General features: G+C 41.1%; 3 protein-coding genes and 1 non-coding gene across 5 annotated transcripts; 3 read left to right on the forward strand and 1 right to left on the reverse strand.

Moving 5' to 3' along the window:
- The first annotated feature begins 444 nt into the window (after window positions 1–444).
- LOC103445713 (tryptophan synthase alpha chain-like) lies at window positions 445–3,980 on the forward strand. The gene is made up of 9 exons (XM_008384736.4): window positions 445–845; window positions 1,708–1,854; window positions 1,968–2,033; window positions 2,437–2,545; window positions 2,688–2,764; window positions 2,883–2,960; window positions 3,284–3,361; window positions 3,502–3,561; window positions 3,689–3,980. Exons 1-9 carry the CDS (start codon window positions 651–653, stop codon window positions 3,821–3,823), a joined length of 945 nt encoding a protein of 314 aa, XP_008382958.1. The 5' UTR covers window positions 445–650; the 3' UTR covers window positions 3,824–3,980.
- Window positions 3,981–4,141: 161 nt separating this feature from the next.
- Window positions 4,142–7,157, forward strand: LOC103445712 (light-inducible protein CPRF2-like). 2 transcript variants are annotated; one of them, XM_008384734.4, is made up of 6 exons: window positions 4,142–4,813; window positions 4,898–4,997; window positions 5,182–5,392; window positions 6,021–6,096; window positions 6,220–6,345; window positions 6,480–7,157. In XM_008384734.4, exons 1-6 carry the CDS (start codon window positions 4,394–4,396, stop codon window positions 6,981–6,983), a joined length of 1,437 nt encoding a protein of 478 aa, XP_008382956.1. In that variant the 5' UTR covers window positions 4,142–4,393; the 3' UTR covers window positions 6,984–7,157. The 2 variants fall into 2 exon arrangements, with proteins under 2 accessions (XP_008382956.1, XP_008382957.1); XM_008384735.4 differs by having other exon boundaries at window positions 4,288–4,798.
- A 60-nt stretch (window positions 7,158–7,217) lies between these two features.
- Window positions 7,218–18,489, reverse strand: LOC103445732 (histone acetyltransferase GCN5). The gene is made up of 13 exons (XM_017335197.3): window positions 17,686–18,489; window positions 17,497–17,561; window positions 17,169–17,249; window positions 16,957–17,028; window positions 10,002–10,170; window positions 9,774–9,817; window positions 9,406–9,505; window positions 9,163–9,231; window positions 8,914–8,968; window positions 8,624–8,736; window positions 8,013–8,106; window positions 7,544–7,685; window positions 7,218–7,468 (listed from the first exon to the last, which is right to left on the reverse strand). The coding sequence occupies exons 1-13, from the start codon at window positions 18,265–18,267 to the stop codon at window positions 7,402–7,404; spliced, it is 1,653 nt and encodes a 550-aa protein (XP_017190686.3). The 5' UTR covers window positions 18,268–18,489; the 3' UTR covers window positions 7,218–7,401.
- A 3,843-nt stretch (window positions 18,490–22,332) lies between these two features.
- On the forward strand, window positions 22,333–22,415 carry LOC114819356 (small nucleolar RNA Z196/R39/R59 family). Its single transcript, XR_003766413.1, has one exon. It is a non-coding gene; the product is annotated as a small nucleolar RNA Z196/R39/R59 family (small nucleolar RNA).
- The last annotated feature ends 35 nt before the right edge of the window (window positions 22,416–22,450 follow it).

A 22,450-nucleotide genomic window follows, 5' to 3' on the forward strand; every position in this document is an offset into this window, starting at 1 on the left:
GCTATTGGTCATTCAATTCATCAAAATGTGTAGCTATGGTATTTTTTGACAACTTCATTAGAATTTTGTCAAAATAAGTTATGCTAGAAGGATCATTGCTACAATTGGAGTCCCCAAACTCATCAAAACATGTGGCTATGATCATTTTCGTCAACTTCATCAGAATTTTGTCAAAAAAAATTATGTTGGAATGACCATTGCTACAATTGAGTTAAAATTTGAGGGATCATTGCTCTAATTGAGTTAAAGTTGAAGAAACATTTCACTAGTTGTATTAAAGTTGAGGGACCAATAGTAATTGATTTTTAGTTGAGGGACCATAGTTGCACGTTTTAATGAGTTGAGGAACTTATGATAATGAATTTTAATTGAGGGATCATTGTTCTAATTGAGGAAAAGTTAAGGTATGATTGCTATAATTTACTAAAAAAATAATCTAAATTCACAAATTTTTTGCCCAATAAATTCAACTGAAAAAAATTCATTTGGGGGAAAATAAAAAATTTGCCGAATTCAACGGTTGAGACAATTATATAAGATAAGAAAGGATCAATGGCGAGTTGAAGAGTTAGGACCGAAGTGTACAGCCACACCTGCAGACAAAGGCTACTGAAAACCCTGCAAAACCCTCTCACTGCTGTGTATACTGAATGGCGGCTGCTTCTTCTCTGAAATCTGCAGCTGGGTTTCTCCAACTGAAGAAACCACAAAATCCTTTGCTTCTTAGCTCTCCCAATCAAGTATCCACCATTTCGACCAAGAAGTTTGCTCCAATAGCGGCTCTCACCGCCACCCCAGTCGTCAGCCTCTCCCAGACTTTCATAAATTTGAAGGATCAGGGAAAGGTAAGCAATTTTTGGGCATCTGGGTCAGGAGATTTCGATTGCATTGTAGAAAAGTTTCGTCGTTTGGTGTGCCTGTTATGCTTGGTTGTTCTTTCATTTGAATCCATGTTGAAATTTTGCAGAACCCGCGAATTTTCGTGGCTTTCTATGCACAATGAAAGCTGGGTTTTGAAAATTTCATCATCTGGTGTGACCTTTTCTGCAGTTTTGTTCTTTCATTTGAATCCCTGTTGATAAATTTGCAGAACCCACCAAATCTCATGGCCTTGTTTGTCCTATGAAATCTGGGTTGACAAAGTTTCATGATTCGGTGTGCTTGTTCTGCATGTTTTGTTCTTTCATTTGAATCCCTGTTGAAAAACTGGCAAAAACCCACCAAATTCACGGTTTTCTATGCCCAATTAAGGCTGCCAAATTCTTTGTAACTCCTAGTCGGGTCTTAATCACCTGCCAAAGTGCACCTTTTTCTTACCTCCCTTGTTGCTCTTGGCATTGCCATGTTCTTAATATATTCAATTTCCCCTTCATATGATGGCCTCATTTCCAATTAGGGTCGGGGAAGAGATGCTGACTGATGAGACGTTGTTTAGTTCTTGTTCTTGAAAACGTTTTGGCCTTGACCAAAATATTCTGCATGTTACCAGTGTTGACAAAGTTGTTATAGACATTCCTTTACATTAATCATTCACAAGTTATGTTTGTGGTTATATGTTCTGCATGCTTCAGACTGGATCGACATTGGAAAGTTGGTTTTCTTAACTAAATTTCATCTTAGGACTAGGACTGGGATTTGTGGCTGATTTCAGATGAAATGAGTTATTCTGTCAAATTTTGTTGTTCTAATGATTGTCTTCCTTTGAAGGTTGCATTTATCCCTTACATCACTGCTGGTGATCCTGACCTTTCAATCACGGCAGAAGCATTGAAGGTGCTTGATTCTTGTGGATCGGACATAATCGAATTAGGCGTGCCGTATTCTGATCCATTAGCAGATGGTCCAGTTATACAGGTTTGATATGTTTGTCGTTTGTATTGTATACTTCGGCATGTTCTTTTTACAATTTATGTTCAATAGGTTCCTGTTTTGTATCCTCCACTTACTTGTGTGTTATTATTTCTTAGGCTGCAGCCACCCGTTCCTTGGCAAGAGGGACCAATCTCAATGCAATTATTTCAATGTTGAAGGAGGTATATTTGTATGCAATGTTAAAACAACTTGATATTTTGTTGATGTTGTATCTCAAAAAAGTACGTTAGATTTATTACTGTTACTGCGACTACCAACGAAACGTGCATTGCTGAAACCCATGAAATATGTTGATTATAAGCATCCAAGTAATTCTCATATTACCATACTATGTATCTCTATGTGGGATGTAGGAATAAGAATTCATATCAAAACAATAGCATATTCTCCCATGACATTTCTTACTTAAATGAATCTACGAATGATATACATACAGACATCTTGAAGTTGTTGCTAGAGGGGGTATAACAAATTTGTGTACAGTTCTTGTTTCACGTTGGCACCTGTCTCTGTTTCTTTCTCCATCAAACTAATCTTATTATATTAATATTGTTGAATGGACAGGTGATTCCCCAATTGTCTTGCCCAATTGCTCTGTTTACATACTATAACCCGATTTTGAAGCGTGGGATTCCAGAGTTCATGTCCACCATCAAAGATGTTGGTGTACATGGTAATGTATAAGCACTTGCTCTATAATGCATCTGAATATCATAATTAGTTCTGTTTATCCTTTGTCAACTTGATTTAGTCTTAAAATAGTCTATATATCTTAGAGGAATATGACTAGATTCCTATTTCATTTTGGCTTGTAGGGCTTGTGGTTCCAGATGTTCCATTGGAGGAAACAGAAATTTTAAGAAAGGAAGCTGCGAAAAATAATATTGAATTGGTTTGTTTCTTAGTTTTTATCCCTGCACCATTTTTGGATTTTGTAAATAAGTTCAAATTATTTATTCATACGTTTGGATGTAATTGCAATACTTCCGATCCGCTTGTATGATTTACAGGTATTACTAACAACACCCACTACTCCAATTGATCGAATGAAGGCCATTGCCGAAGCTTCAGAAGGATTTCTGTACCTGGTAAGAATAGCATGTATTCTTAGTACTTTATATTCTATATAGGTTTAAGAATCTTTTGAGTCATGCCCAATTTTCCAGAATTATCATTCAGCTTAGAAAATGAAGCTATTGGATACATGCTATACTGGTGTCATGAAAGTGGATGTAAATGTGGCTTTTGTTAAAGAACTTTATTTTTCGGAGAGATAATCTCCTATCAATAACAAGTTGGCAAGTTGTGTTCTCTTCACAGACGTTTTGTTTATGCAAATTCATTCGTCTGTATCTTGGGGTGAGTATGACATTGCTAATTGCAATTTAGTGTTTGTTGTTTTGAGCTATAGGTGAGCTCGATCGGAGTTACTGGTGCCCGTGCATCTGTGAATGAACGAGTTCCTGCTCTTTTAAAGGAAATTAAAGAGGTTTGTCTTCTGAACCAGTTCTACGGTCTACCAATGTAAATTTTTACCAAATGGAGCTAGAAAACATTATGCAGCTGACATGATCCCACTTTAACTAACATGTTTGTCTTGCATAATCACGCTTACCTTTTATGCGACAGACAACAAAAAGGCCTGTTGCGGTTGGTTTCGGCATCTCAAAGCCCGAACACGCGAAACAGGTCAGTAGTTTAACCTAACTCAGAATGCCTCACACCTACACCCTACACCTTCAGTAGACTATCAGAATGTCTATCCTTGCTAAACGTCTAACCTCAATCGAGTTACTTATTCGCGTGAGTTGTACAGGTAGCCGGGTGGGGAGCCGACGGTGTTATCGTTGGTAGTGCGATGGTGAAGCTGTTGGGCGAAGCGAAAACTCCCGAGGAGGGGTTGAAGGAACTAGCAACCTTCACCAAGTCTTTGAAATCTGCCCTCCTCTGAAGACATTTTATGTGATTTTTCTTCTTATTGTTGCAAGTGCATTACATTCGAAGCATGTAATCCCCGAATGATGTGAAAATCTTACCATTGTAGTTTCAAAAGTGCGTTGTAAAAAATACAAGATAGAAGGATCAATACAATCATTTTATCCTCTTAATTTAATTTCTCCTGATTTGATTACGGTTACGGCGGGCTTTTAAAAAAACCAAAAAAATCTTTTCAACTTTACATGGGACCCACCAATGTGGATCCCCACTTTCAAGTTTCACATTTGTCCTTCATTTAAGTCTCTTGACTCGTGGGTTTCCTCCGATCAGCCAAAAATTGGCCCTTATCCTCTGCTACACAGGCCACCACATCAATTATTCAGCGCACGACACGTGGCAAATACATACAAATCAACGCTGGCCGCCAGAAAAAGTCCCCGTGCATAATTATTACTCTGTACCGTACATCACCAGAATATTCCTCTATTTTGTCCGAAGTCCGATATATAAACACGAAAGTTCGCATCTCGTCGACGAAAACAACAAATATCGGATATTTCGGACACGCACGCGCGCACAGAGTATGCATTCAGTATTCACCGCGGACGACTCCTCCGATCCGTTTTGGGCGCTGTCGTCGCCGGCGGCGGAGATGAATCGGAGCGCTTCGGAGTGGGCCTTTGAGCAGTTCCTCGACGAGTTCTCGACGCCGGCCGCCACTCCTCGGCAATCGGTCGCCGAGCAATTTCCCGTCTCATCCGCCGCTTCCTGTTCCGTCGTGTCTCAGTCGTCGACGTCGAAGCGCGACGATGTGGACGAAGAGGTAGTTGAGATTAAGAAGCCCGATCGTAATCGTCAACAACCACCACCTCAGCAGCTCAATCATCCTCCGCCGCCGACGGTGTTGGATCCAGCTCCGAAGGCTCCGGTTAACTCGGACCAGTACCGCGAATTTCTTAAGAACCGGCTCGATCTGGCTTGCGCAGCAGTAGCTCTCTCTCGCGTATCTCTCTCTCGCATCAAATTTTTTTTTATTTGATTTATTTTATTTTTAAAATTTTTTTTTCATTGATGAATGTGATTGCAGGCATCGTCTTTGACGCCTGTGGATTTGGGTAATCTAGCCGAGAATCAATCGCCCGTGTCGAAGCCTTCACAATTAGCCCCTACTCGATCGCTTGATAAAGGTTTGTCATTGGCTCCTTGCTTGCTTAGGTGCTTAATTTGCAATGACTTAGTTGTTTAATTTCGTAATTTGGTTGTGTAAATTAAATTTGGGAACTTTTTTCATAGCATTTCTCTGAGATATGTAAATGATTCTTATATTTGTGTCTAACATTCGAAAACCCATTTGATTTGAGCTATTGCTAGATTCTGGTAATGGTTTGCCAATGACACAAAATGAAGCTGACGCTAGTCCGCTTGGCATTTCGGCTTCACCTGCAGCTCAGAGGAGAACTCCGGTGCTGAGTAAGCAAACAACAAGTGGATCGTCGAAAGAGGACTCGGATGATGATGATCTCGAAGGAGACATTGAGATTAATGAGAACATGGATCCTTCTGATGTGAAACGGGCTAGGAGGTAACCCATTTCTTTGCTTGTGTTCATTTTGCTTGCCTACTTTTCAAACTAATTAGGCAGTTTAATTTCATATCTTGGTGTAATGTTTTGGTTATTTCATCGGTCTCCAAGTAATAGTAGGTGTTTAGGCTTAATTGACACGAGTTATAATTTCTCTACAACAATCGCTATATGAAGGGCATCGACACATTGATTGCCTTCTTGAATGGATGATTTGTTAATATGGGCTCTGCGTGCAAGAAGGATGAGTAGTTGCTATTTGGCTTAATTGACCTGAATTATAGTATCTCCACAATAATCGATATGTGAAGGGCATCAACACATTGATTGCCTTCATGGTGGATGATGGTTAGTATGAGCCCCTGTATGCATGAAAGATGAGTAGAAAGTTTAAAACTTTAGTTTGTCCAAACAGAAGTTCCTTTTTTTATTTTAGTAGAGAATTTAGAGCAAGTGCCTACCTGCTTCAGAATCAGCGATTCTTGAAGCAAAATGATCTGATTTGGAAGGAGGGAAATGTTTCCTGTCACATGAACTTTCACCTGATGAATTTGTTTGACAACGGGTTACCATATTGCTAAATCTAAAAACTTAGCCCTTTATCCATTGACATGTTAATGGTGCTCAGGATGCTGTCCAATCGAGAGTCAGCTAGACGCTCAAGGAGGAGAAAACAAGCCCAAATGAGTGAACTTGAGACACAGGTGGTGCTCCTTGTTTCAAATTATGAATTAGCAATAACAACCGTCATCTCTTCTTGATATATATCATAATCATTTTTTGTACGTAGACAACATTATGAAGTTATATGTTTTGCTTTCATTCAGGTTGGTCAGCTAAGAGTTGAACACTCTGGGCTGTTAAAACGTCTCACTGATGTGAACCAAAAATATGATAATGCTGCTGTTGACAACAGAATATTAAGGGCTGATATTGAGACGTTAAGAGCAAAGGTTAACCGCTAAGACATTCTGCGTTTTCAGATTTTGTTTACGTTTGCATGTTTTTTTCTTTAAATGCCCTGTATACTGTTAATTCAGTTTTCTTATTGATTCAAGGTGATATGTATTTGAAAAAACAAAATCAGGTGAAAATGGCAGAAGAATCTGTGAAGAGAGTGACGGGGATCAACCCGCTACTTCTAGCCATGTCAAATGTAGCTAACGCAGGCATGCCATCAGTGAACAACCCAATGAATGCATCTACAAATGCTGCTGTGCCAATGCAACCGAACTCCAACCACCTCTTTCACCCGGGAGTTCCTAGTATGACCACTACTCCTCTGCATCACCAGAGATTGGACACTGGCTTTCACGTGAACCCCCCAATCTCTCTGGTTGGGAACCGACAGAGTAATGTTGGCCAACCAGTTGTCGCTGGAAGCAACATGACTCAAAACTCTTCAATTCCGCACACAGGCAACATAGATCACATGCAGCAGCCGCAGCCGCAACAGCAGCCGCAACCGCAGCCGCAACAGCAGCCGCAGCAGCCACGGCCACGGCAGCAGCAGCAGCCACGGCCAGGAGTGAGTGAAGCATTGCCGGGATGGGACCCGCAGCTCCCTCACGCCGTCCCAAAGAATAAGTAGAACTGAATGTGGGGGCCTTCCTATTTTGCAGGACAGAGGGATAAACGGCTGATTGAATATGTATTTATTGGTGGGATTTATACTTTGGCCTTTTGTTTCCGTACAGTTTAAATTTCAATTCCGTATGTGTTCATGTTTTAGAATTTGCCGTAAATGATCTTTTTCTTATCAAAATTTGTGTGCCACGGCCCACGACCATGTTTCAGTTAGACGAGAATTACCTCTGCAAAAGGCTTGTTGCTCAAGTAATTAAGAACATTTCGATTGCTCCTCCCACCAATACTCGAGTGTATCAACAAATGTTCAATCTACAACACATAGTCTTCTATTCCTATGAGAATTTTGCAACAATCGGGACAGTAGTAAAAACCAACATGAAACATAACGGCATGGGCTTACAATTAAAAAATAAAATTCACTACTGGATTTTGGCACCACCACCTTGGAGACCTAACTGAACCTTGCTTTGAAAATGGGCTTCCAGCCTGAAAGGAGTCGATTGAAATCAGAAACAAGCATAGAGGACGAAAATGGGGAGGGACGCGGACGCACTGCCATACCTTGTTGCGCATTTGTAGTAAATGGTGTCCGGGGAGTTGTAGGTGCGTGCATTTGCAAACATCCTCTTGGCATCTGCAACAAACATCTCGAATGTTACATAATACTGCTCCGACTCTACCCTCTTTGACATCGTCCTCAGATCTGCATCATATTAAATATCCGTTAAAAGCTTCAAATATTTGATACGATATGCGCAATTACAAACATCTATCTCAACTTTGTGCCGACTTTTGAAGTAAATTTAAGAAGTCTTGGCAATTTCACTACTCAGGATGTCAACGACAATGTGCAGATTATGACCAAGCTATAATCGAAACTAGATTTTTCAGAAATCAAATCTTCAAAGTACGGTTTCCATGAAGGCACGTGGAGCAATTTCAGACACAATGCAACTACACAGTGCAGAAGACATTTAAACCATGTTCTTCGTGGGTCGCTGAAATTAATTAAAGAAATTGTCCTTCTTACCCATAGGATCTTTTATGATGTCATAATAATCAGGAACATCACGTGCGTCGACTGGTTCCTTGAAAGGCCAGGCATCAGCATGTTCATGCATACTCTGCGCATATGAAAATTTCTATGGTAAGAATGCATTTGATACTGACAGCAGGACATAGGGTTAAAAATATGAAAGTCTACTATATAAATTAATGTTAAAATAAATTACAATATTCATATGCGTCTTCTATCCATACCGACAAAAATAGTCAATACACCACAAAGGGCAGCCTGCCATACATTGTATTTCGCGTATTGCATACAATGATACAAACTCATATTGCTTCCGCCCCCTGGAAAGGCACTTTGCTTTAAGAGACTTAGATGGTATTCTATTGCAAGTGCAGAACCGAAGCATATATTTTCTATGTAGTCCTTCATGCTTTGTGGAGTTTCCATATATTTAATTTGAAGATAAGGAAACATCCGATTCATTTCTCAAATTAAAAGGCATGCAAGTGAAAAATGCATAGCAACATATGATAGGATCAAACTATCGTAAAAAGAAAAAGACAAGCTCACTATTCTCCACGATAAAAAACTAAAGGCAACTGGAAAAGAAGAGTGAAGAGATTAACCTTTAGAAGTGCTCGCATGAATGCAGTAAAATGCTTCCTGGCACTGTCTGTGGAACCACTCAAAGTTACAAAGCGTGAATGTCCCCATTGATCCGGGGTCCACCCAGCCTCCCCTATTACCAAAATGTTCCATAAAATTCAGATTACCCATTCAACTTCACCAACAGAACTTAAACACAAGGTGAGGTTGGCATGAAATTACAGCTTTTTTTATGACTGATCACAAGTCACAGCTTGAATAACTGATTAAGGAAATAAAAAAACTAGTTAAGCAAAGTTACAGAACTTACTCAAGCCAGGGATTTCCTCGGCCTTGATGATTTTTTTAGGTATACCAGCTTCTTTCTGGATAAATAAATACGTGGTCAGCACTAAGTTTTAGACATTGAAATACTGATTGATCATAACAGTTAATGAACAACGAAAGGAACCACTGTGATACCAGATTCTGACAGGCTATGTCGAATACTATAAAAATTTAAAGAAACCACTGGAAACAAATGGCATTATCTTTAAACTCCAGGATACTGGTATGTTACCTTTTGAAACTCTATGCCAGGATAAACAATGTGGCAGTTTGAGAGCTCTCTTATCTTTTCATCGATTGCCTACCATAAAACCAAAACAAGAAGACAGTTTAGATTGTAATAAATACACCTTTGTTTAATACTCTATAGTCTATACATGATTTATTGATTTGGCATCTATCAAGACCTATTTTAACATGGGAACCAATTTAAACTTTAATATGAAAATCTAAAATCTATTGAACCGACTCTTACCTGCCTCTGACGACGAATCATAGTGGATAAGTCGGTGTATGGAAGCTTTGGGTCAATTCTGCATTCCATTAGGATTCCTCCATCGTAATCTTTTATATAGCTGCAGATAACAATAAAACATTGAGAAAAATTCAAAACTGATATTTTTTTTTTCACATTAAGTAAGAACATAAATCTGGCAGTGCATCATATACTGGTAAAGGCCACCAGCTCACAAGTTCATTTGATTGTTTTATCTTTCCCCTCGTTTTGGTAGTGATTTTAGTCTCAAGGGTAAGAACTTGAAGCATACAAAGGACCTAAGAAACCTAGATCTGAAAAACAAAATTGACAGTCTTTGAACAACAAGAGTTGTGTGCAAAACATACCCGTGCCATCGGTCTTTCTCCAAGTGAATCTCTTTTGTGAAACCCTACAAGTAAATACGCCTTAGTGCAGGTCCTTTACCAGATCCACTCCATAACTCAGGAGCACAAAAAAGAAAAAACATTTGAAGAAGTGTTGAAAAAAATGTCAAAGACTGGCACTATTAGTTTATAAAGAAAGAATCAGTAGAAAACCTAAAAGGTGATTACACAAACAATGGAGAACAATACCTGTTTAATAAAGTAGCCAACAGCATTATTGTCAGCATAAGTCAGGAAATGGGTTAGGCCGTCCTCATCCCGTGCATGCTGTTTTAAGTGATTCATCAGTCTAGTACCATAACCTTTAACTTGTTCATCAGCTGTGATTGCACAAAAGGCTATCTCTCCAAACCTTTGACTGAATTAGAGGAAAAGGTCGGTAACAGGGTAAATAAAGTATGTCATAGATGAAGCCTCAACTATGTACTGAAGAATACAACAACAACAACAACAACAACAAAGCCTTTTCCCACTAAGTGGGGTCGGCTATATGAATCCTAGAACGCCATTGCGCTCGGTTTTGTATCATGTCCTCCGTTAGATCCAAGTACTCTAAGTCTTTTCTTAGAGTCTCTTCCAAAGTTTTCCTAGGTCTTCCTCTACCCCTTCGGCCCTGAACCTCTGTCCCGTAGTCACATTTTCGAACCGGAGCGTCAGTCGGCCTTCTTTGCACATGTCCAAATCACCGGAGCCGATTTTCTCTCATCTTTCCTACAATTTCGGCTACTCCTACTTTACCTCGGATATCCTCATTCCCAATCTTATCCTTTCTCGTGTGCCCACACATCCCACAAAGCATCCTCATCTCCGCTACACCCATTTTGTGTACGTGTTGATGCTTCACCGCCCAACATTCTGTGCCATACAACATCGCTGGCCTTATTGCCGTCCTATAAAATTTTCCCTTGAGCTTCAGTGGCCTACGACGGTCACACAACACGCCGGATGCACTCTTACCCTTCATCCATCCAGCTCGTATTCTATGGTTGAGATCTCCATCTAATTCTCCGTTCTCTTGCAAGATAGATCCTAGGTAGCGAAAACGGTCGCTTTTTGTGATCTTCGCTAGATTGCTCCGGTCATTAGTGTGGATAAGTATATAAATGGATAGAGATAGGAAAGCAAACACAAGATGTACGTGGTTCACCCAGATTGGCTACGTCCACGGAATAGAAGAGTTCTCATTAATTGTGAAGGGTTTACACAAGTACATGGGTTCAAGCTCTCCTTTAATGAGTACAAGTGAATGATTTAGTACAAATGACATTAGAAAATATTGTGGGAGAATGATCTCGTAATCACGAAACTTCTAAGTATCGGAGTGTGGTGTCGTCTTGACTTGCCTTATCTGTCTCATAGGTAGATGTGGCATCTTCTCTGGAAGTACTCTTCCTCCATCCAGGGGTGATATCTTTAACTGGTGGAGATGCACAAGGTAATGTATCAATTTCACTTGAAGCTTACTTGTAGTTTCAAGCTTGGTCAAGCGCGATACAAACCATGTAGTAGGAGTCCCCCAAGTCGCCGAGCTAGGGGGTCTGCTGAAAGAGGTGACAGACAAGGTAAGCAATCAGAGCTCCGACTGATTGTTCACCTTCTCCCCATCTTGCAGCAGCATGAAGGATAAAGAGAAGAAAAATGAGAAGAGATGATATGAGATACTTTTGCTTTTGAAGAAGTAACTTTCCACAGGCTTATTCTTGAACTGAGCTGGAGGGTTTTCTGGTTTCCTCCAGAGTATAAGGCCGACTGAAGAATTTGAGGGTCAAAACAAGTCCATCAAATCTAGAGTACGTTCCACCCTGCTGATATGGGATACTTTTGCTTTTGACAGAGTAATGGATGTATCGGCACGTGTGCTGTTACGCTTGTCTCCACATGCTTCCTTGTATCCTTCGCACTTGCCCTATCTGTTCCTCAAGCAGATGCGGAAATCTTCCCTGGAAACATAAGATGTTGAAGATGAGTACTCGAGAGCAATGCCAGGTAAGTAATCAGGTAAGGGGTTCCAGGCAGTCAGTTCCTGGCTGGAAGCTTGATTCCAAGTGCTGACTGATTGCTCTCTTTCTCCTTGTCTTGCAGGTAAAAACAAGGCCAAAGGAAAAGACAGGGAAAAAGCATGATATGGGATACTCTTGCTTTTAACCCTGATGATATGAGATATTCTTGCTCTAGTATAGCTTGTTTGCAGAGGTATTATCGGGGGGAAAGAAAGCTGAATATTTCGAAAGGCTTCGTTGGGAGTGCCCTCTTAGATATGATGAAGGGTTGAGCATTTTTGCAGGTCTGCCTGTCCGTTGGGGATGGAGGTCGACATATATAGGAGTCTCCCTAACAACAAGTAGTAATGCTATTCATTTACCCTGCTTGGTCATAGCACGGTAGTGGGAGCTGCCAGTTTCACATGTTTTAACTCTGTCAGAGCACTTTGAAAAAGTGGTCTGTGGTATCTGGCTCTCGAGATTCGGAGAACGATGCCTCTTCGATTTTTGAGAAAGCAATCATGCTGGGGGTCTGGCTCTCGAGATTCGGAGAGTAGTGTCTCTTCGATTTTTGAGGAAGTAATCATGTTGGGAGTCTGGCTCTCGAGATTCGGAGGGCGGTGCCTCTTCGATTTTGGAGCAAGCAATCCTGTTGGGAGTGTTGTCTCGAATGTGAGTAAAGGTTGGGCATGTTTGCTAGTCTACCTTGCCCCGAAGCACAAAGGTTGACACACAGGGACTTTCCAATTATCTAGCAATGGTACTGTTCCTTTACCCTATCTTCGCTTTTGAGAAAGTAGTCATGTTGGGAGTCTGGCTCTCGAGATTCGGAGGACGGTGCCTCTTCGATTTTGGAGCAAGTAATCTTGTTGGGAGTGTTTTCTCGAATGTGAGTAAAGGTTGGGCATGTTTGCTAGTCTACCTTGCCACGAAGCACAGAGGTTGACACACAGGAACTTTCCAATTATCCAGCAATGGTACTGTTCCGTTACCCTTGTGGGTAATAATATGGTAGCTAGACCTTCAAAATTTATGTGTCTAAACTTTGTTAGTGCTGTTTCTTTGCTATTCTTTTACCTTTCTTGGTCAGAGCGATGTAGTGGGAGCTGCAAGCTTCACGTGCTCAACTTTGGCAGAGAACTTTGGCAAAGTTATCTGTGGTACCCATGAGCTATTGTTGCGTGTGGGAAGTGGGTGATTGAACAGTAAGATTCATGTGCTTTCTACTTCACCAGAAGTCTTCGACAGAATGCCCATAATTTCTGCAAAGCTGAGTGTGCGTGTGACAGGTGCTGACAAGGCTAGAATAGTAGGTGCCTCTTCGATTTCTGAGATCGGCCCTCGTGGTCTCTGAGCAGCCCAGCTTTTGAGAAAGCGAGCGCCTCTTCGATTGATTCGGAGAACGATGCCTCATCGATTTTTGAGAAAGCAATCATGCTGGGGGTCTGGCTCTCGAAGATTCGGGGAGCAGTGTCTCTTCGATTTTTGAGAAAGTAATCATGTTGGGAGTCTAGCTCTCGAGATTCGGAGGGCGGTGCCTCTTCAATTTTGGAGCAAGCAATCTTGTTGGGAGTGTTTTCTCGAATGTGAGTAAAGGTTGGGCATGTTTGCTAGTCTACCTTGCCACGAAGCACAGAGGTTGACACACAGGGACTTTCCAATTATCCAGCAATGGTACTGTTCCTTTACCCTCTCTTCGATTTTTAAGAAAGTAGTCATGTTGGGAGTCTGGCTCTCGAGATTCGGAGGACGGTGCCTCTTCGATTTTGGAGCAAGCAATCTTATTGGGAGTGTTTTCTCGAATGTGAGTAAAGGTTGGACATGTTTGCTAGTCTACCTTGCCACGAAGCACAGAGGTTGACACACAGGGACTTTCCAATTATCCAGCAGTGGTACTGTTCCTTTACCCTTGTGGGTAATAATATGGTAGCTAGACCTTCAAAATTTATGGGTCTAAACTTTGTTAGTGCTGTTTCTTTGCTATTCTTTTACCCTTCTTGGTCAGAGCGATGTAGTGGGAGTTTCAAGCTTCACGTGCTCAACTTTGGCAGAGAACTTTGGCAAAGTTATCTGTGGTACCCATGAGCTATTGTTGCGTGTGGGAAGTGGGTGATTGAAAAGTAAGATTCATGTGTTTTCTACTTCCCCAGAAGTCTTCGACAGAATGCCCATAATTTCCGCAAAGCTGAGTGTGCGTGTGACAAGTGCTGACAAGGCTGGAAAAGTAGGTGCCTCTTCGATTTCTGAGATCGGCCCTCGTGGTCTCTGGGGAGCCCAGCTTTTGAGAAAGCGAGCGCCTCGTCGATTTCTGAGATCCGCCTTCGTGGTCTTTGAGCAGCCCAACTTTTGAGAAAGCAAACGCCTCTTCGATTTCTGAGATCAACCCTCGTGATCTCTAAGCAGCCCAGCTTTTGAGAAAGCAAACGCCTCTTCGATTTCTGAGCAGGCGCCTCTTCGATTTCTGAAGCTCCGTCGAGTGCAGATTTTTATAGGGGCTGGCATTAAGTTCCAAAGCACACTTGAATCTCCACTAGTAGAAGCTTCATTCTTGCACTTCTAAGATCTTGATTTGTCCGACCTCTTCTCTCTTCAACACCTTTGAAAATGTCTGGCCCCTCCGACCGTCGTTTTGACTTGAACCTTGTTGAAGAGGCAGCCCCGCCTTCTCCAGACAACATATGGCGCCCATCATTCGTCTCCCCTACTGGTCCTCTTACCGTTGGGGATTCCGTGATGAAGAATGATATGACCGCTGCGGTGGTGGCCAGGAACCTTCTCACTCCCAAAGATAACAGACTACTTTCCAAACGGTCTGATGAGTTAGCTGTTAAGGATTCGCTGGCTCTCACTGTTCAGTGTGCAGGTTCTGTGTCTAATATGGCCCAACGCCTATTTGCTCGAACCCGCCAAGTTGAATCATTGGCGGCTGAAGTGATGAGTCTCAAACAGGAGATTAGAGGGCTCAAACATGAGAATAAACAGTTGCACCGGCTCGCACATGACTATGCTACAAACATGAAGAGGAAGCTTGACCAGATGAAGGAAACTGATGGTCAGGTTTTACTTGATCATCAGAGATTTGTGGGTTTGTTCCAAAGGCATTTATTGCCTTCGTCTTCTGGGGCTGTACCACGTAATGAAGCTCCGAATGATCAACCTCTGATGCCTCCTCCTTCTAGGGTTCTGTCCAGTACTGAGGCTCCAAATGATCCCCCTCCGGTGCCTTCTCTTTCTGGGGCTCTACCGACTGCTGAGACTTCTCCTAAGCAACCTTTGTGAAGGCTCCCTCTTGTGTGTTTATTTTGACTCATGTATATGTACATATTTGTAGCTTATCGGGGATATCAATAAATAAGCTTTCCTTCATTTCAACGTATTGTGTTAAATACACCAAAGCCTTCTTCGCTAAGTTCTTTGAATTTTCTTTTGTTGAAGCTTGTATGTTGAAGCTTTCTGAGTAGAGCATGTAGGTTGGGGTAGTGTTCCCTTAATTTCCCGAGTGAGGAAAACTTCTCGGTTGGAGACTTGGAAAATCCAAGTCACTGAGTGGGATCGGCTATATGAATCTTAGAACGCCATTGTGCTCGATCCTGAGTCATGTCCTTCGTTAGATCCAAGTACTCTAAGTCTTTTCTTAGAGTCTCTTCCAAAGTTTTCCTAGGTCTTCCTCTACCCCTTCGGCCCTGAACCTCTGTCCCATAGTCGCATCTTCTAATCGGAGCGTCAGTAGGCCTTCTTTGCACATGTCCAAACCACCGTAACCGATTTTCTCTCATCTTTCCTTCAATTTCGGCTACTCCTACTTTACCCCGGATATCCTCATTCCTAATCTTATCCTTTCTCGTGTGCCCACACATCCAACGAAGCATCCTCATCTCCGCTACACCCATTTTGTGTACGTGTTGATGTTTCACCGCCCAACATTCTGTGCCATACAGCATCGCCGGCCTTATTGCCGTCCTATAAAATTTTCCCTTGAGTTTCAGTGGCATACGGCGGTCACACAATACGCCGGATGCACTCTTCCACTTCATCCATCCAGCTTGTATTCTGTGGTTGAGATCTCCATCTAATTCTCCGTTCTTTTGCAAGATAGATCCTAGGTAACGAAAACGGTCGCTCTTTGGTATTTCTTGATCTCCGATCCTCACCCCTAACTCGTTTTGGCCTCCATTTGCACTGAACTTGCACTCCATATATTCTGTCTTTGATCGGCTTAGGCGAAGACCTTTAGATTCCAACACTTCTCTCCAAAGGTTAAGCTTTGCATTTACCCCTTCCTGAGTTTCATCTATCAACACTATATCGTCTGCGAAAAGCATACACCAAGGAATATCATCTTGAATATGTCCTGTTAACTCATCCATTACCAACGCAAAAAGGTAAGGACTTAAGGATGAGCCTTGATGTAATCCTACAGTTATGGGAAAGCTTTCGGTTTGTCCTTCATGAGTTCTTACGGCAGTCTTTGCTCCTTCATACATATCCTTTATAGCTTGGATATATGCTACTCGTACTCCTTTCTTCTCTAAAATCCTCCAAAGAATGTCTCTTGGGACCCTATCATACGCTTTTTCCAAATCTATAAAGACCATGTGTAAATCCTTTTTCCCATCTCTATATCTTTCCATCAATCTTCGTAAGAGATAGATTGCCTCCATGGTTGAGCGCCCTGGCATGAACCCGAATTGGTTGTCCGAAACCCGTGTCTCTTGCCTCAATCTATGCTCAATGACTCTCTCCCAGAGCTTCATTGTATGACTCATTAGCTTAATACCCCTATAGTTCATGCAATTTTGTACGTCGCCCTTATTCTTGTAGATAGGCACCAAAGTGCTCGTTCGCCACTCATTTGGCATCTTCTTCGTTTTCAAAATCCTATTGAAAAGGTCAGTGAGCCATGTTATACCTGTCTCTCCCAAAAGTTTCCACACTTCGATTGGTATATTGTCTGGGCCTATTGCTTTTTTATGCTTCATCTTCTTCAAAGCTACAACCACTTCTTCCTTCCGGATTCGACGATAAAAAGAGTAGTTTCTACACTCTTCTGAGTTACTCAACTCCCCTAAAGAAGCACTCATTTCATGTCCTTCATTGAAAAGATTATGAAAATAACCTCTCCATCTGTCTTTAATATAAAGATGATAAAATACAAATTTAACCTGATATATGGTCGATATGTTATGCCACCGACAACATGATTACGCCTGATAACCATAACTGATTTATGACTTCTGCCATTTCAGAAACCATAAAAGAAATTAGATTCAATAAGATGCATGACAAGGGGTTATGTTTCACATCCCAAATGATATAAACAGCGGTACCCGAATCACTTATTCCATGTGCTTGAAAGATGAGCTAATTGTATTACCTATCCATAACAAGTCGGACAATGTACTCCTTTGGCATGTTTGGTAGTTGCCTGGCAAATATGTTCTTCAATCCTACCAACCTGAGAAAAACCAAAAACAGCGGTCTAAATCAAGCTCCATACCCGCACTGTTAAACAATTTGATAACAAACTGTTTAAGCAGAATCGGTTTCATTTCTTTTTCTTTTTGTATTTCGTTTAGCATTGTGACGTTCTAGAATTCATATAGCCAACCCCACTTAGTGGGATAAGGCTTTGTTGTTGTTGTTTTGTTCAGCATTGTTAAACCATGAAAGATCAGAAATGAAAGTTCATCAGAGACAAATACCAAATCATATGCTGATCAATACCATCATTCGAAAGGCACACAAACTTGAGCCTCCCTGCTTCCTCCTAAAACATCAAATTCGAAAACACATTTTTTATTCCAAATTCAATTTTATTTCGTACTAATTCACATTCCTCAATTTCATAAAATAAAAAGTAATTACAAAAAAATTAATTCAGAGAAGCTTACCTCTCTCTTCAAACTCTCTTCTCTAGCACTGTAAGCTCCACTGGTCTGTATATTCTCAGTGAAAATCTTAGAGGCGTCCTCCTTCACCACGATCCCCGGAACCGACCCTGCGGCTGCGGTGGTCCCCGAGGCACCGGCTCCGGCGGGGGCGCCGCCTTCTTTCGCGCCATCCGAAGGCTCATTCTTGACCGTCGAGTTCTCAATTTTGAGTTTAGAGTTGCGCGCCACAGCAGAACCCCCGCTGTTATCGAGGCGCGCAGCCGTGAAGTTTCGCATGGAGGAGTCGTTGTCGAAGTCCTCCTCATCGTCGTCGACCAGAGCGTCGGACTCATCGTCCGAGTCGGAATCGGCGCCGCCGCCGCGAGCAGAAATGCTCTCGAGGTCGTCGTTAGACGTTAACGCGCCGTCGCGAGTGTCGGCCGAGAAGGAAGAGGGAGGGAACGGCGGTGCGTGATCCTCGGATGCGAGCTTGCGCTTGTGGATCGATGAGGTGGCTGAAGCCGAGGCCGAGTGCGACGGGGATGGGGTCTGCGAGCTCCGCGAACGGTTCGACGCGGCGAGGTGCGAGGAGTGCGTGTCCATTTGGATCGAGTCGGTGAGTTGACTCGGAACGAGTTAAGGGTTTTTCGGGGGCGGAACCAGTGGGTTTTCAATAGTTTGGGTTCGCACCAAAAATGTGGATGAGAAAGGCAATCACGTGCCGATCTCCTGCTACCCAGAGACTGACTGCAACGACGTCGTTGCACCGGATAAAGATTCAGCCCAAGCTGGACAAAGTTCGGGCCACTGAACCCGAACAAGTTTGAGTTGAGGCGTTACCCAATATTAAAATTGGCCCGAACTTTCTTTTTTTTTTTAAAAGCAATTTTATTTTATCCTCTTCTACCAACTAATACTAGTATACTACGGATTATTAATATTTATCTTCACTTGTAAATAAGATGTATCATATTGCCGATGCTCTTTATTGATACTATCAATGTGAGTGTCGTTATTCTCCCTTGATAATCTTTGTTCGATATATTGGATTTAAATGAAGACCATTTTAATCAAATAATAGTTGATGAGATACATATTGAGAGAGGGTTGTAAATGGTGATATCCTAAGAGAATTACTAAAGCCAACTTCTCAAAAACAATTTAGGTTTGCCATTAGATTGAACAAATAAAAAGATAATCAAAATCTAAATTAAAAAGAAAATGTGTAGGGTAGGGGAAATGGGTGTGCAAAAATCAACCATTTTTGTAGGGGTTGAAAGCTCTTCTTATCTTGTAAGTTGAATTTGTTTGTAACTCCAAGCAAACACATTACCACTAATTCCAGCGATCTTTGTACTACATTTAATTAAGGTCATCTCCAGCCAACGGTTGTAGATCACTTTTGACCTTAATTTGTGCAAAAGTAGTCTTTAACCAAAGGCCAAAATAAATCTGCCAAAACGAATCAAAGCTAAGATTAACCAAGGGCTATATAGAGCAAGCACTCAAACCTCTCGGTGGGTCCCAACATGTGAATGCCGAGTCAAGATGAAAAGATTTAGCCTTGCATAAATGGAAATGAAGAATATTTAAGCCTATAGAGTCTTAATTATTTTTTTAAAATAAAAGGTTAAGGGCTAAAACATATCTAAGGGCTGCGTTTAGCCTTACGAGACATGATTGGAGATGACTTAACAATAAGATAGAAACCAACTGGCTTTTAGTAGGAAAACAGTAATATGTGGTACTGAAATATGTCCACCTAGTACTAAACATCCAACGTCGAAAAGAAAAGCATTACCAGAAAAATTATAAGTTCAAATCCCCCATGTATAGAAGGGACCTTAAATATTAGCACCATTAAGTTTACAAAATAAAATGCCCAGATAAAACGAGCCCGAAAGCTCATGCGTTCTGACCAAGCCGAAATAAAGTACTGAAAATAAAATAGTTCTAAAAAGAAACATGCAGCCCCTCACGACTTCAGTTAAGCTTGAGCATCAAACAGAACTTCCTATCAGACCACATCAGGCGACCAAGATCTCTCCCAACACCTGCGCATGTAAAAGAAGAACACCATTTTAATTACATGTGAAAACCAAGATTTGATTAATAAAAGAAAATTGAAATGACTTATAGCTAGAAACTGTATATATAATTAATCATATACTAACCCTACCTAGAACTTGTGCCAATAGTAGTCATCCTCCTTTCGTTCCCTCAACACCAGAGGGACATGGGTCTTGTGGTCCTCAGCCTGCTTTCTCTTCCGCTAGCCGGAGCACCAGGTGGTTTGCTTTTCGGGTGAAGCGGGAGCTGGAGAGCGGTTTTTAGGTGCCTCTTCCGAGATATACCTACAGCATACATATATGCACACATTGACTAATTAACTCTAACCTGTTACAGGATTATAAATATTAATTCAATGTCAAGGTAATTCATACATAAAAATCAGAAAAAATTAGCATAATCTGTAGCTAAACTGCGAAGCATGTATATGTATGTGTAAGTTGAGAAAACATGATAGATTAAGGTTAGATTTAAGTGAGTAAATAATTAGAAAAGCTTCACTTACCCCATCTCATATATATATATATAGCCTCATGGTAAAAGAACAGGGATAATTATAAGCTCATATGGTCAAGTAGACTAAAATAAATTTTGTTAAAAATTTTGTTACTAAAAGCATGACATTTTGCGACAAAAACTCTTTAATTTAACATGTAGAATAATGAAAATGATATCATTATACTAAAGTTGTTCAACTTGCATCTCGAGGACCATGTAAATCTACGATAATATTCCCGGAGCCATCCCCGAGGACATCATCAATGTCAATTTGCGGTTCCTCGTCATGAATGAGGATATTTTCCAAAAAGGGTTTAGGAGGTGAAGTTGGCCGGGCATCTCTCAATTCTTCAGAGGAAGCTGTATCATCTAATTCACTTTCTTGAGATTTAAACTTTTCTACAAACATGGAAAATACATTACCACCTAGTTAATATACACATCACAACTATTATATCTGTCCTACGTATGCTCCACACCCCTAAACTTGTTCCATTTCAATCGATATCCAACCAAGCACAAGAAATAAGCAGTACTACAATAGATTAGAGAGAAATGATTACGACTACAGCATTCAACATCAATTTGTTTTGTATGCAAATTGAATATAATGTGGGAAAACTAAAAGCAATTATTATCAGGATAGAAATGGCAACAAGAATGAAGTTCTTATACTAATTGCAATTGACTGTTTCATATAGTAGTGTAATGAGGCTTATAAAGCACATACGTCATCATGTAAGACATGTAAGATCCAACCATACAATTAATCTTTGTCCATTAAGGGTGTGTTTGTTTGGACTCACTGTCTTTCACTGGACTAGATTGGACTAAGTTTTAGTCTAGTCTTGTGTTTGTTCCCTACCCGGACTAAGTTTAGTGGCATTAGCAGGGACTCCTCGACTGAGTCCCTCGCTAACAGGTCTTAGTGAGACCCCCCGATTCGGAGAGGACTGCTAAGCCGCCCTCTAATCCCGTCATCTCCCTTCTCCTTCGCACATTTGCACATCAACCGCTGCAACTGCATCTTGCTCATCGTCCCTTCGCACATTTGCCATTTCCCTTCTCCTTCCTTGTCGCACCACCTGGTAGCCGTCCAACATATAAACAATCGACGATGGACTTGTATCTATGGCGATGGTCTTCGTTTGGTGCTTTCTGCTGCGTCGTGAAATAGGAGTCCCAGCAGCAGAAGGAAAAGAAGACGAACAAGTCTGCGTTGGATTTGGGGGCCCTAGCTTTCTGATTTCTAAATTCGTTTGGATTTTCTTGTCTTTCATGTCGATCTCTGTTGAATTGTAGTTGGGTAGAGATGCTTGACGGACTCAGAGGTGTTTGAACTCTAAATACCTTTTCTACATAATATTGATTTCTTAATTTTCATTTGCTGCGTTGGATTGCTTTCTTAGTTTGTGTAATTGGGGTTGGGTTTTTAAGATGGTGCAAGAATCTTTCAGTGGAAATTATTATCCCGGTGTTTTTTGTTGTTGTTCATGGTTTGCTCAATCGATTGGGTATTTTGTGTTTAGAGATTTTGGATTAAGCAAATTGGTTGAACTTGTCAGTCTTGCTTGTATTTGATTGCATTTATTATCCCCTGCATCTCATGAATCACTGAATTTTGCAGGGACATTGTTCTGTAGCTCTATGAGAGGTACAATTGCTTGTGCATGATTCTTAGAATTGATGCTCTATATGTATTTTTAGAATCTTAGAATTGATTTAAATTCCAATGATGTAGGTAGGTGTGAAGTGGGTTAATTTAATGGTTGAATTGGTGGCAGTGGTGGGTGCGGTATTATGTTTACCATTTCATTATTTGAACTTGGTTTTTTATAGATATGAGGATAGCTATTACGACCTGTCTTACTTGCATCTAGATGCAATGGGGTGAATTAGTGATCGACTATCTGATATTTCAGAGCAATAAAAGTTTGGGAGCAGCCTCTCCATAAAATGGGGGTAAGGCTAGCCGACATTCACCTCTCCCAGACCCTGCGTAAAGCGGGAGCCTTGTGCACTGGGTACGACCATTTCAGTAATTTATTTTGTTTGCTTAGGATTATTAACTTTTCAATTGTATCTTTTTGGAAGTAAGTCTGCAATCTATGATGCAAATATTTAACGTTAATGATATTCTGTGATTAGTAAGTTAAAATCACCATCTTTCGACTGAGATTGCAGTTTGAACGATTAGTTCATTCTCATTTGCGATTTC

This window comes from Malus domestica, chromosome 10 (assembly GCF_042453785.1).
Source record: "Malus domestica chromosome 10, GDT2T_hap1".
Lineage (NCBI taxonomy): Eukaryota > Viridiplantae > Streptophyta > Magnoliopsida > Rosales > Rosaceae > Malus > Malus domestica.

Coding starts and splice junctions, on each gene's coding strand:
- LOC103445713 (XM_008384736.4), top strand. CDS start 651: ATGGCGGCTGCTTCTTCTCTGAAATCTGCAGCTGGGTTTCTCCAACTG. Junction 846..1,707: donor ATTTGAAGGATCAGGGAAAG/GTAAGCAATTTT, acceptor CTTCCTTTGAAG/GTTGCATTTATCCCTTACAT. Junction 3,562..3,688: donor AGCCCGAACACGCGAAACAG/GTCAGTAGTTTA, acceptor TGAGTTGTACAG/GTAGCCGGGTGGGGAGCCGA.
- LOC103445712 (XM_008384734.4), top strand. CDS start 4,394: ATGCATTCAGTATTCACCGCGGACGACTCCTCCGATCCGTTTTGGGCG. Junction 4,998..5,181: donor TACTCGATCGCTTGATAAAG/GTTTGTCATTGG, acceptor AGCTATTGCTAG/ATTCTGGTAATGGTTTGCCA. Junction 6,346..6,479: donor TTGAGACGTTAAGAGCAAAG/GTTAACCGCTAA, acceptor AAACAAAATCAG/GTGAAAATGGCAGAAGAATC.
- LOC103445732 (XM_017335197.3), bottom strand. CDS start 18,267: ATGGACACGCACTCCTCGCACCTCGCCGCGTCGAACCGTTCGCGGAGC. Junction 8,969..9,162: donor CTGGCATAGAGTTTCAAAAG/GTAACATACCAG, acceptor TTATTTATCCAG/AAAGAAGCTGGTATACCTAA. Junction 7,686..8,012: donor CATCATAAAAGATCCTATGG/GTAAGAAGGACA, acceptor AATATGATGCAG/ATCTGAGGACGATGTCAAAG.